At 34.4% G+C, this 14,021-nt stretch overlaps 2 protein-coding genes across 2 annotated transcripts; one reads left to right on the forward strand and one right to left on the reverse strand.

Annotated features, from left to right (window-relative positions):
- Window positions 1–623: 623 nt before the first annotated feature.
- Window positions 624–2,511, reverse strand: LOC126977491 (tRNA N6-adenosine threonylcarbamoyltransferase, mitochondrial-like). Its single transcript, XM_050826334.1, has one exon. It carries the CDS (start codon window positions 1,917–1,919, stop codon window positions 660–662), a length of 1,260 nt encoding a protein of 419 aa, XP_050682291.1. The 5' UTR covers window positions 1,920–2,511; the 3' UTR covers window positions 624–659.
- A 5,092-nt stretch (window positions 2,512–7,603) lies between these two features.
- Window positions 7,604–13,197, forward strand: LOC126977518 (eukaryotic translation initiation factor 3 subunit G). Its single transcript, XM_050826373.1, has 6 exons — window positions 7,604–7,750; window positions 8,068–8,256; window positions 8,394–8,558; window positions 8,667–8,790; window positions 10,416–10,624; window positions 13,005–13,197. The coding sequence occupies exons 2-6, from the start codon at window positions 8,068–8,070 to the stop codon at window positions 13,146–13,148; spliced, it is 831 nt and encodes a 276-aa protein (XP_050682330.1). The 5' UTR covers window positions 7,604–7,750; the 3' UTR covers window positions 13,149–13,197.
- The last annotated feature ends 824 nt before the right edge of the window (window positions 13,198–14,021 follow it).

Consider the following 14,021-nt stretch of genomic DNA (forward strand, 5'->3'; position numbering starts at 1 on the left):
TCCTAATTTGTCACGTGTCGTGCGATGCTGGAATTCGGTGGCAGGAATCAGGTGAAACAGATATTCAGAACACCTCCCCGTGATAAATTTGGTAGAAGACACACAATCAAGTGTCGTCAGTACGCAACACCAAGTGATCCAGCCGTTCACAGAGCACTGGGTACCCAACAATACGAGCTGCTCTGCGTTGCACACGGTCAAATGAATCGAGCTGATAATGGGGTGCCCCAGACTAGAGATGACAGCAATACTCCATGTGTGGCCGGACCTGCGCTTTGCAGAGCGCTAGAATATGGGCTGGTTTGAAGTATTGCCATGCTCTACCTATTTGAATTAGTTTTCATTTTCATTACATAATAATAGTATATTATTTTAAACATACATCTGCGATATGTTTTATATAATATTATAGGATCAAATTATAGGCCTATACCTACATAAGTTTCAAAGATATAATTTCCTATGCTACATAGGTACCTGCTTAGCTTAGAAGAAAGATTTATGATACCTGCCTATAATTAATAGGCAGATATCATAAATACCTATGAATTATTATTTTATTCATTGTATTAAAGGGAAATTATACAGCAACTATCTATTTTTCAACAAAGAAAACAAACATGATGGTAAATAGTAACAATATATAAATAAAAATAATGTTATAAATCTAATTTAATTTTCAATAATTTTATACGTATTCTAGATTTTTCTACAAGTGGTATTAAATTTTCTCCTAAAGGGCTATCTGCTCTAATATCAAGTGATTGTAAGTCTGTAGCCATGTTGATATCGAGACTTCTTCGCCATTTCTCAACCCCATTCCATGCTATCATTATACCATTATCCATACATAGCTTTGGTGTTGGTCTATATATTTTATAATTCATTTCCTCACATAGTACTGATAAGTTTTTAAATATATAATTATTGCAAGCAACACCACCAGAAACAACTAGTTGAGCATTCTCGTCCGGTATCATTTTATATTGCTTACAAAATTCCATAGCTCTCTGAGTTCTATGAACTAAATGTCTAGTGACAGCCATCAAAACTCCCGCACACAAATCATTATACTCCGGAATCAACTGATCACCTTCAATCCTATGCTCTTCTTCTTTTCTGTGCAACTGTAGCAGTGCTGCTGTTTTAAGACCATTAAAACTAAAATTGCAATCTTTGTAGTCTACAAGAGGTAATGGTAGTTTAAATATGTGCGGATTTAATGATTTAGCGGCCGCCAATTCAATAGCTTGACCTCCACATATTTTAGAATATTCAAATAAATTTCTTAATTTCATTCTTCTGGCAACTTTGTCAAATAATTCTCCTGGCGCTGAATCTATACTTTTTCCTAGTAGTTTAAATTTTTTTACATCTTCAACAACTGCAAGTAAACAATGACCTCCAGAAATGAGCAATGTTAAAAACGGAAATGATATATGTTGCTGCATTCTTGCCACTAAAGCATGTGCTTCCATGTGATGTATAGGAATTATTGGTTTATCAAATTTTCTCGCCAAATGTTTTGCATATTTCATCCCAATAGCAAGGCTAAGAGGCAAGCCCGGTTCTAATGTCACAGCTATTGCACTTATTTCTTTCATTGTCAAATTTGCTTCTTTTAATGTATTGGTAACAGTAGGTTCTATGTACCTTCTATGTAAATCTTGTGCAACATCGGGGATGATACCTCCATTACGGAGATGTAACAAATTTTGGTTATGTATTGATTCTGATATTACATTTCCATTGGTATCTAGTATTGCACAGCCTGTATCATCACAAGATGTCTCAATTCCAAGTATATAAGTTCTTGATCTAATGTTACTAATTAAGCCTTGGTTTGGTTTCCTATCTAATGTTGTCCTGAGAACTTGCCTGCTTAAGGTAAGAATTATACTTGAACGATTTATGAACATGGTGGTATTTTCTCATTCATAGAAAATACATAGAATAACTTATTTACTTTAATTAATATTATTGGTTCAATGTTCACAATTAACCTTATTTATTTTAAGGTAATGGTGTAATAAATCTATTGTTAATTATTATGTTATAAACACTTCATAAGACAAATGTGAAATAATTATCTTAAACTGTTCCTTCATTAGTGCACTCGGGTATGATATCCCCAATGATTTCCAAGCTGACTCCACAAATTTTGGCAGTAAGGTCACGAGCTTGATTAAAGTTAATAGTTTTCAATTTTTCGGGATCTTCCTTTAATTCCGATAAAAAAGTTAGAACATTGTTAATAACGATCCGCGCTTGAGGTTGAATATTCGTACCGACACGTTTAATATTGCTATCCAAAAAAACATCCATTTTAATAAGTATTATTTATTGTTATAAAAAATCATATTTTGATAATAACTTAACATAATACAAGTATGCTGATCTCATATTCTTAGAGTGATTATGGCAACCTCAGAATTTTTTCAATTCGAAAAATTAACATAAAAAAACTTGAGGTAATATGAATTCTAACTAGGGGTGAGACGTATTTATCGTCACAGGTATTTGTAACAGGTATTAAAATATCACCGGTTGTCACTGTGACAGGATATCAAAAATAACATTGACAAATATTAGGAGTATTTTGTAACAACTAGTATTTTGTAACAACAAGTATTTGATAACAACTAGTATTTTAGTAACAACTGTTACTGAACAAGTATTTAATAACAGCTAGTAATTTAGTAGCAACTGATATTTGAGTAATACCTGTTATTGAACAAATAATTAGGAGTATTTAGTAGGTATTTTTTAACAGTATTTTGATACAGTTATAATTGTGTGATTTGTAGGTCTGTTATATTATTTTTAATTCAATAGGTAATAAAAATTTTATGTTTCAACTATTCTTTTAAAATATATGGGATAAGAAAAACCCTGTTTACTTTTATTGCTTACTGAATATTTTTCTTTTAGACATATTTGTAAATAATAGATACATCACTTTCGTACATTTATTTAACATACTATTGTTAAGATTAGATAGGTTACCTACCTAATTAAAATATTGAAGTAAATTTCAAATGGAAGATCCTGTCTCTGATATCATTTTTCGTAGTCGTATTTATTCACAGTTATATTATGCCTACGAGCAGGAAAATACGGCTCACCTCTTCGAAAGAAAAAACCTATATTGGTAATTTGATAGTACCTACTGAATAATATATTTTTATGATGTTTATTTCTACTTTATTGTTGAATTATTCGTATGATAAGGGCACATTTTTATTGTGTACTAGGTAAGGATCACTGTTTAAGCATAGGTAGTATTGAAACATAATGAATACGAAATTATAATGATTATTTTTATTACATCAAAACTATAAGAATAATTAATAGGTCTGTACAGCTTTACCTAAACAGAACTTTTGAAATTCGAAGTTACCACAAGAGAAAGTACTATGTAATACGTATAGATGGCGCTAACAAGTAACACCAAACAACGAAAAATATACGCCTCACTACAGTAGCTAGTATATTATCACAAATAGTATTAAAATAACAGCTAGTATTTTGTAACAGGTATTTGTCGCTGTTACTTTTGAGTCACAGTCACCGTCATACCTAGTATTGCATTTTGCCTAGTACGTCTCAACTCTAATTCTAACCATAAATTTGACTTCTGTCAAAATACCTAGTGTTTTACGAAAGTGAATAAACATATCGATAAGTTAAAGAAAACTAGAAATAATGAAATCAGGGTTGATAAAGTATATTACCGATAAAGTACCTCGTAAATTATAATAATAATAGGCCAATCTAATATGTTTTCTAATAATATAATTCGTAATAACGTTCCGTGTGCATAATAATTTTACACACTCTAAATGCTTAATAGAATAGTCTTACCTACAAAGTGAAATTATTACTACAAATTATATGACAATAAACAGAGCATTTCAATTTAATCAGGTAATACAGTTTTTTTTTGTAAGACCAAAGAGGTTTTATACAGCTGTTAATCAATTTACAGTTTTGGAAAATAATAAATGTGTCCCTCCCAAACTTCTTCATCCCCTTTATGACGTTCTTCCACCGAAAAAACGTTGAACTTCTGTATTTAGTCCATTTTGTAATTTTTTATATAAATATGTGAAATATAATAAGATTAAGCTATAAATATGTAATGTAGAGTATATTTTGTTTAATATTGTGTTGTTCTAGGCTAGAAACTAACCATATAAAATAACGCAATACTCAAAAAACCTGCTACTTATAAATTATCCAAATTATTAAATTTCACACAAAATTTCCGTTAATAACGTGTCTCTTCAATTCCACTCGACATTGGCGAAATAATTTGCGCACGACTGGTGCAGCCACACGCCTTATCACAAAAATTTAATTGAATTCAATTGAATGTGTCCCTAAAAATTTTCATAATTTGTTTGTATCGCATTTATTACTCTATGGTTAACAATGTTTATTTCTCGCAAGTGTGTTGAAAAGTGCGTATGAAACTCTTGAGCAACTTGCTCATTCAACACTCGCCTGATGTATGCCCTCACCTGCGGCATGGGCTGCAGCCCACAACCTCGTGTATAATTAACGTAGATATATTAACTTAGCTCACTTTAATCTATAGTATTTATTTATTGTTGCCATCTTTTTACCATTCATATAATTTTTTTTATGAAAATAAGGGACGAGACGAGCAGGACGTTCAGCTGATGGTACTTGATGTGCCCTGCCCATTACAATACAGTGCCGCTCAGGATTCTTGAAAATCCCTAAAAATTGTGAGCGAAACTACAACTGCGCTCGTCACCTTGAGACATAAGATGTTAAGTCTCATTTGCCCGGTAATTTCACTAGCTACGGCGCCCTTTAGACTGAAACACAGTAATTTACACATTACTGCTGCACGGCAGAAATAGGCGCCGTTGTGGTACCCATAATCTAGCCGGCATCCTGTGCAAAAGAGTGTCCCACTGGTAAATGGCTTTGTTCAGCTTTCATTAGCCAGACTCCACAAGAAAAATGCTAAAATAATCTTTCAATATTTCACTCTGTAAGAAGTAAAACCCCCGTTAGGTTTATGGGCAAAAAAAAGATTTATTCAAGAGTAATTTCTTTGTATGCTTTTGGTGTTGTTGAATGTTTCTATTTATTATTTTTTCTTAGAAAAGGAGTAAAAATGAGCGTACGGGTCACCTGGTGTTAAGTGACACACAGCCGCCCACAATCTCTTGCAACACCAGAGGAATCACAGGAGCGTTGCCGGCCTTTAAGGAAGGTGTGCACGCTTTTTTTGAAGGTACCCATGTCGTATCGTCCCAGAAACACCGCACAAGGAAGCTCATTCTATAGCTTTGTAGTTCGTGTAAGAAAGCTCCTTCAAAACGGCACTATGGAGGACCACCACACATCCAGATGGTGGGAATGATATCCTAATTTGTGGCGTGACGTGCGAAGGTGGAATTCGGCGGCAGGAATCAGGTGAAACAGCTCTTCAGAACACTCACCGTGATAAATGCAGTATAAGACACACATTGAAGCGATGTCTCACCGGACCTGCGCTTTGTAGAGCGTTAGAATGTGGGCCGGCTTGAAATATTGCCGTACTCTATGTATGACGCTCAGCTTTTTCGAAGCTGATTTGGCTTTGCAGATAACCACGGAATGAGCAATTTCAAGACCCAGTAGTAATCCGATACTAGGCCTGGTTTTATGGGAAGTGTTGTCGAAGAGCAGTGATACGACAAATGGGGGTGTTTTAGTGGTAAACGCACAAACTTGAGTCTTCTGGGGATTGAATTGGACAAGGTACAATTTATCACATTCGGCAACCTTCTCAAGAGAGGACTCAATAGAAGACACAAGTTTCTCCCGGCACTGGTCGATGATTTCCCGAGAAAGACCTACATGGCCCGCGTATACGGCATCACCAGTGCTGTTATCTGCATAGCAGTGTATGTTTGAGTTATCCAACATATGATTGATATGCAGAAGAAAGTGTGGCAGATAGCACACAGCCTTGGGGTACTCTAGCTTTCATGGGCTTCGGGATTCAGTGACAAAGCTGGAGATCCACTTGCATAAGCTCTCGGGAAGCCCAAATGATGGAAGTTTTGAGAGAAGCGCCTTGTGCCATACACGATCAAAGGCCTTCGCTATATCCAGGCTAACTGCCAGGCCCTCCCGCTTGCTTTTGATAGCCGCCGCTCATCTATGTGTTGAGTATACCAGAAGATCGCCTGCCGACCGACCATGACGAAAGCCGTATTGTCGGTCGTTGATTAACAGCTAGTGACCCTCTAGGTATACCAAGAGCTGACGATTAATTATGCTCTCATGATTTCGGAGAGCATGGAGGTAATAGCAAAAGGCCTGTGGTTTGCCGGATCCAAACTGTCTCCTTTTTTTGGATCGGTTGGACAAGGGTAGACTTCCAGGAGTCAGGGACTATGCCATTTGAATATGAATATGAAACGCGTTAGCACCGGCGTCACCTCAGGGGCACACATTCTTAGCACGATTGGAGAAATGCCATCTAGCCCGCTAGACTTCCTGACGTTCAACGAACAAACAGAGCGCGACGAACAGTTTTCTGTCTGAACTGTACTTCAGGCATAGAGCTCTGACACCGCGGGATGGTCGGCGGTGTTTTTCCGTTGCTGTCAAGAGACGAGTTGGAGGCAAAAAGAGCGCACAGAAGACCGGCTTTGATCGAACATTCATTAACTAGATTAAGACCAACTGTTACATTGAAAGCATATACTACTAGTTTCGTTTTCTTATCCTATCATTTGTCAGGTCTCGTAGAGATCTTCGTCAAGGTCGGAATCGTATTGCATATTTTCAAGCCAGGGAATAAATTGGTGTGGATTTCATCCGTTTATCGGTATCAGTGGGATATTTATAAAAGTAAGAATGTCAACAGCTAAAGAATATGTACCCCACAACAATTGGATTATCGTATTTATTTTTCTTTAAACATGCCCTGAATTTCTTGAGAAAATAGAACTCGTCAATCATAATCAAAATATTATAATATCGTTATTAACTGTTAAAGGAATGCACTTGATTTGAGTACATCCAATCTTCGTATCTTTTTTTAATTGCGATACTGGTTAGCTTGAATTTCAACATTTAACTGATAAAATAAAAGAGATACTGTTTGAATACCGAGAACTGTAATATGTCATAATAAATATAAATGGGCATTTTATTCGGAACTGTGACCTACCAGCGACCAGTTACGAAACATGAGGCGCTTTCCTATAAAGTATAGGAAAGTGGGTTTTTTCAATGATATGAGTTACATGCCTCAAATGTATAGCAAGGTTTTAGGAAATGAAGAATTTATATACCTAAGGAAACGAATTTATGTATAGGAAACTATTTGAATAGGTTATGTGAAGTGTCTTCATTGATGCCAGACTGTTAAAGACAACATTAGGCATTACCGTGCATTGACCGAGAATATACCTATTATTATCGTATGTGTGACTCGAAGTGTTCGACTGTCGACATACGGACATATTTTATGAAACGAGTTGAACATAGTTGTTTGCACTGTTTTTTTTTATGTTGACATTGGACGTCATGAGTCAAATGTCAACTGTTAATACGTCTGAAGGTAAAAAAGTTCTACTACCTTCTTTGATCTTTCTAAGTTTCTTACCAAATAAATTTCAAGATCATTAATAATTGTAAAAGTTATAACGTTTAAATATCAGTATATAATAAGATTATCAGAAAATTTAAAGTGATAAATACATTTCAATTAGAGGTATGTAATAAAATACTTGTCAAAACAGCATTTGCGTCCAAGTATAAGGTTATTTCTTTCACCAGTTCGATGCATAATATAATAATTAATAATGTTTTTTTCTTTTCATTTAACTTAATTGAAGTCAATAACAAGCTAAGGTTGTGGATTACAAGGATTGATCTACACGACACCGTGAACTGATTCATTTTAATCGAGCATTATTGTGTTTAAGTTAACGTTAGTGAGGATTCGAGTTTCGACGCAAGCAAAATATAAATTCACCTAATACGAGTATTAGGTTAATTAATGTTAATAATTAATTATCTATTTAACAGATGCCTGTTGCTGATGACATTCAAGCCTCCTGGGCGGATGAAGTAGAAATTGATCAAGGTGCCTTGCCACCACCATCCGAAGTTGTAGAAAATGGGTTAAAAGTTGTTACTGAATACAAATACGATAATGATAACAAGAAGGTTAAAATTGTGCGCACATATAAAATTGAAAAGCGTGTAGTTTCCAAGGTACTGCTATAATATTATGAAAAATATTTTGAGTGAAATATTAGACTTTATTTAAAGTGAGAAATTAGTATATAATAAAATATTGTCATATTCTACAAATTTGTAACATAAATAAAATAGTAAATATTGGTTTACAGAGTATTGCAAAGCGTAAGACATGGAGTAAATTTGGGGATTCAGCTGGTGACAAACCTGGTCCAAATCCAGCTACAACCAATGTTGCTGAAGATGTTTTTATGCAATTTATCAGCAGCAAAGAAGAGGCTCAACGGCCTGATGATGGTGAACTGGATGGTTTGAAGGTATTCTTAAAAATGCTTACACAAGTTCTCAAACTTAATTGACATTTAACTATTAGAGTTTAGGCAAACACAACTAATTTATAATTACTATTATGTCATTATTTGTAGCCACCAACAAGTGGTGTAATATTCAAATGCCGTACATGTCAAGGAGAGCATTGGACTTCAAGTTGTCCTTTCAAGCACACACAAATGGCACAGGCAAAGGCTATTGAGACTGCGAAAGCGGCAGGTTTGTATTTGGATACATTTTTTAAATTAAAAATCAAATTACTTGACATTTAATCCTCACATGTAATAAATGATGATGGGAATGGGACAGGGCAGCTTAGGGGTTTTTTTTTTATGATAATAAGGGACGAGACGAAGAGAGAAGATGTTCTGCTGATCGTAATTGATACGCCCTGCCCATTACAATGCAGTGCCTCTCAGGATTCTTGAAAAACTCAAAAATTTTGAGCGGCACTACAATTGCGCTCGTCACCTTGAGACATAAGATGTTAAACCCATTTACCCAATAATTTCACTAGCTATGACGCCCTTCACACTGAAACGCAATAATGCTTACACATTACTGCTTCACGGCAGAAATAGGCGAAATGGTGTAAGCTCCGGGAGAAAGGTAATATTATTTTGTCTTTTGTAAACTCCAGATGTTCAGAAGCAGGTTCCATCTCTGTGTAATGTATGTATACCATTGACATAGCCTAGTTTCATTGTCCGCCATTTTCTATAGTGAGACTTTGAAGTTATATGTTTTTCTCCAGCCAATGCACTTTTAGTTGACGAAAGTCTTTTTCTTATACAAATAATGCATTCACTTTTTACATAATTGTCTAATAAAAAATATGTAGGTTTTGTCACAAAGTTTTAAAATTTAAATCTTATCATATTTCAGTTTTCTGGGCTAATATCTGAAAATGCTGAACATATTTACTGGCAAATTATTATATAATTAGTAACATCTGATGCTACTTTTAATAATATGTTATAGTACAGGTACAGTAGGCTCACTCTGCAAAATCAATTAAAGAAATAGGGACTCTTGTGTCCATACAATAAGGTGCAATTCAAATTGCACAGCACTATTCTGTATTTTTATTCACCAAGAAGTTGTCTCTCTTTATATTGTGCGACTCTTACATCTTCTGATGACAGTAGGTGGTATTCTTTACCTAAAACTATACTTACCTAGTATAAGGTCATCTTAGCTAAAAATAGCTCAGTTTTTAACCGACTTTAAAAAGGAGGAGGTTATCAATTTGATCAGTATTGTTTTTATGTATGTACACCAATTACTCTGAGATTTATGAACCGATTTACGTAATTCTTACACAAACTTAAGAATATTACACACTTTGGCCCAGTAGTTTTCATTTTATGAACATTTATATGAAAATATTTGTCTACCTGGATGACGTAATTGTTTTGCTGTGTAGGGCTTTTTTTTGGGTTTTCATTCAGGTTGATTATATATTTTTATAAACTGACACTAAAACGTAAAAAATAAAAAAAATACATTTAAAAAACCCACCTCATAAACTGAAAAGTATCAAATAACTAAAAATTCAATTTAATACACCTCTTATGCAAACCTTTACCTTTCATATTAAGAAAATACTATTATTTGTATGTGCTACATATTGATAGCTTTGTAGTTGGTTCCAAGCCAAATGTAATAAAGGTACCTACACTCACCACGCAAGACTTTGAGCAGGATAGCTCCATCTATCTAGAACAAAACAACCCAAGCGAACAGACATGTGTGGCCAGACATCCTAAATACAGTAAATAAGCTGTTTATAATATTAAGTTTTATTATGTTTAGTATAATTGTAATATTTTCTCATATTTCAGAGGCAAAGGCTGCTGCTTCATCAAACAAGTACATTGCACCAAACTTGCGTGAAGGTGCTAATCGTGTTGGTAGCAAAGAACCATCCCGTCGTGACGATGTTGCTGCTATACGTATTTCTAACTTGAGCAACTTTGCTGTCGAAGCTGATCTTGATGATCTTGTGAAAGTATTTGGGCCTGTTCACAAGCTGTATCTAGCTAAGGAAAAGGTGAGGTCATTAATACAAATTCAATGTGACATCACTTATTGAAAGTCAAAACTAACTAACTAATAAGATACATAATAGCTTTAAGGGTAAATGTATACACTTCTACAATAAAGTCCCAGCCACTGTTCAGGCATTATCTATAAATAAATTTAAATGTTTTATAAAAAAAATGGCTCTGTCGTAAATCCTATTACTCCACTGCTGAATATCTAAATGATCGGACAGCCTGGGACTATTTTATAGCAATAGAAATGACTGTACAATATTGTATATTTTATTGAAAAGAGCGCAAAAAAAAAGCATGCTGGGAGAGTTTCTTGCGCCGCTTCTTCTCTCTCTGAGCGCCATTTGTTTCCGAAGCGGTAGTAGTATCTAGTAGTATTAGAAATGACATCAAAAAGAATTCTAAAGGATTCAATTTTGAGAAAATAAATGCCTTTTATGCCTTAACTACCACCCATTCCAAAATGAATGCCTCAGGCCTGAGATGAATGGGCGCAACAAACTCAGCGGGCTCTTTTCTCTAGCTAGCTTATATTAGAATCAATAATATTTGCTGTTATTTGAATTTAAATTGAACACGTCCAAACAAATTAAACTTGCAAATTGTGAGAGTATAGTGTATTTTTAATATCACTGATTTCAATTATCCCTACTAATGTAATAAATGGGAATGTAAGTTTGTTTGGTACGCTTTTACGCCGGAGCTACTGAACCGATTTTGATTTAATTTGGTACAGCGATAGACTAGAGCTTGGGAACGGACATAGGCTACATTTTATCCCGAAAAAATCTATAGCTCCCCCGGGATTTGTAAAAAAAATTCACGTGTATGAGCTATAACTATTCCAATAGTAGGTTTAGTTTGCCATAGAAATGTTCTTTGAAATAAGATTCATATAATATGTTGTGAACAGGAACCGGAACTGGAATAGGACATGAGATAATCTTCAATTCCAAACATGCTTCTTATTTTTAAAAACCCTTTATCTACGCGGACGAAGTCGCCCGCATCAGCTAGTACAATATATTTTGAGCTGATCTCTCAATCAGCTTTGGTTTTCAAATCATTGTTGTCATTACCCAATACTATTCCTACGAATTCGTTTTTATATGACATATTATAGAGTATATACTCTGTCCATTTGTTTATTTTCTTTTTGACAGTTCAAGTAAGTTTGATATTAGTGACGCCCTCACATGTTATCGATTCGATATGAAATATTAATCGATTTTATTTTAAATTATATCAAGCAGAAAAATTATACTATCTTTATTGAGCGCCTTTGGGATGCTGGAATTCTTTGGACATATTGCTCGTAAAGAGGGTCATAATCTGGAACAGCTGATGGTGACAGGCAAGGCAACTTGACCAATACATAATTATAAAATGAAATCAAATATAAATAAATGAAATCCGGCTCGAAGGACCATGAAAAGGGGTGCACTTAGGGATAGATATATATATATATATATTGGTTTTATGGTAAAAGTATTTATTTACTTAAGATACTAAATTAATCTATGACACTTGCTAAATAACTATAATTATTGGTTCTACTTTTGAGTACGCGGATCTCTACTATTAATTGGTTAAAATGGTTACTCGGACCAGTCCTGTAATGGTTATAGACAAATGGTTAATGGTAACTAGAACTGGACCGATCAATGGTTACTCGCGTACTGCCTTACTTAAAGGCAACACATGGTTTTATTACAATTAATTTTATCTACTAAGCAATATTTGTAATATAATGCTGTTCGATGGATTTACTTCGAACATCTATTAATAAATTAAATCTTTATAAAAGAAGCATAGTATTACTTAAAATTATATTGAGGAAGTAAATCTAAATTCTAAGCATTTGTTTGTCAACAATTAACACGAAGCCGTCTTGTTAAAATATAAAAACAGAACGCGCGAGAAGATGACGTTTACCAAAGACCTATCTGTCTTTAACTGTTGTTAGCCTTGCGAGAATTTTGTTATTGAGACCGCAGTAACAGATAGTTTGGTAGTTACCGATAAACTCTAGTAGCTAACCGAGTTTAACTGTAGGCAGATTATTGAGACCGGCCGTATGTGGGCGTTACCCGTAAACAAAATACGACATTACTGATGAAATGAGCTGTCAAAAAAAAATGGTTGGACAGTCTATATAAAGCATCACTAGAGGATAAATCTTAGAGTATATCAAACACGATCCCCCTTATTCATAATGGTCCGCTAACTTTAAACAGCCGCTTAGGAGTGTTTTTTCATTCTGACTTAGAAGAAGACAGAGTGAGAATTAGCAATGCTTTAGGTTAGCAGACTATTATGAATAAGGGGGGATGTGTCCACCATTTTTATTCTTCTAAAATATTATCTTTCTTACAGAGTACTGGCCTGTGCAAAGGATTTGCGTACATTCATTTCAAGTTCAGGCAAGACGCTGCTAAAGCAATCCAAACCCTAAATGGGCATGGATATGATCATCTGATTTTGAATGTGGAATGGTCTAAGCCACCCCAAAACAACTAAAATTTATATGATATATCTCTTTGTATTCAATAAAAGTGGATTATTATAATTGTTAGTTTTCTTTAAGAACTTATCTATACCTAGTGTAATAAATCAAATGTTGAGGTTATTTATCAAAAATTGAAACACACTTTCTTCATGGCAAAATTCTTCACCACCAACCTTTTGAATTGGACAAGGCTACTGTAAAAAAAGCATGTTGTTTAAGAGAGTTGTCTTTAAAGAGCATGTTATACATCCTAATTAAATCAAATTAAAATCGCTTTAGTCATGTAGGTCACGGAAATGACACTTATGAATGTCAAAAAAATATTTTTCTTATCCAATTAAAATTCAAATATTTTTATTCAAAATCACTCATTGAACGTCAAAAACTACCACCCATTCAAAATAGACTGCCTCAGACCTGAGGAGAATGGGCGCAAGAAACTCGGCGGGCTTTTTTTCTTTTTTAATATAAAAATATGGATTACAATGTAATATCGTACAATAAACATTTATAATTAAAGAGCCTGAGGGTGTTCGCTTTATTCCCAGTCCCTGGTGTCACTAAGAAAATCGTTTATGCTATAGTAACCTTTCCCACTTTTAAATTTCGTAACACATTTGTACATTTTCTGGAATCATATTGTAGAAGCATATACATCGTCCAACAAGACTTACTAACTCGTTCCAACCGAGTAGTAGGCATAACAAGTTTATGTTTGTGCCTCGTGTTAACATTATGAATGTCACAGTTTCTTGAAAATTCCTCAATGTGCTTAGGTACATACAGAACATTATCCAAAATGTATTGAGAAGCAACAGTCAAAATGTTTCCTTTAGGACCTAGGTTATAAATCGCGCGAATAGCCCTCTTCTGCAGCACAAAGA

The sequence above is a fragment of the Leptidea sinapis genome, chromosome 45, assembly GCF_905404315.1.
Source record: "Leptidea sinapis chromosome 45, ilLepSina1.1, whole genome shotgun sequence".
In the NCBI taxonomy this organism is placed as follows: Eukaryota; Metazoa; Arthropoda; class Insecta; order Lepidoptera; family Pieridae; genus Leptidea; species Leptidea sinapis.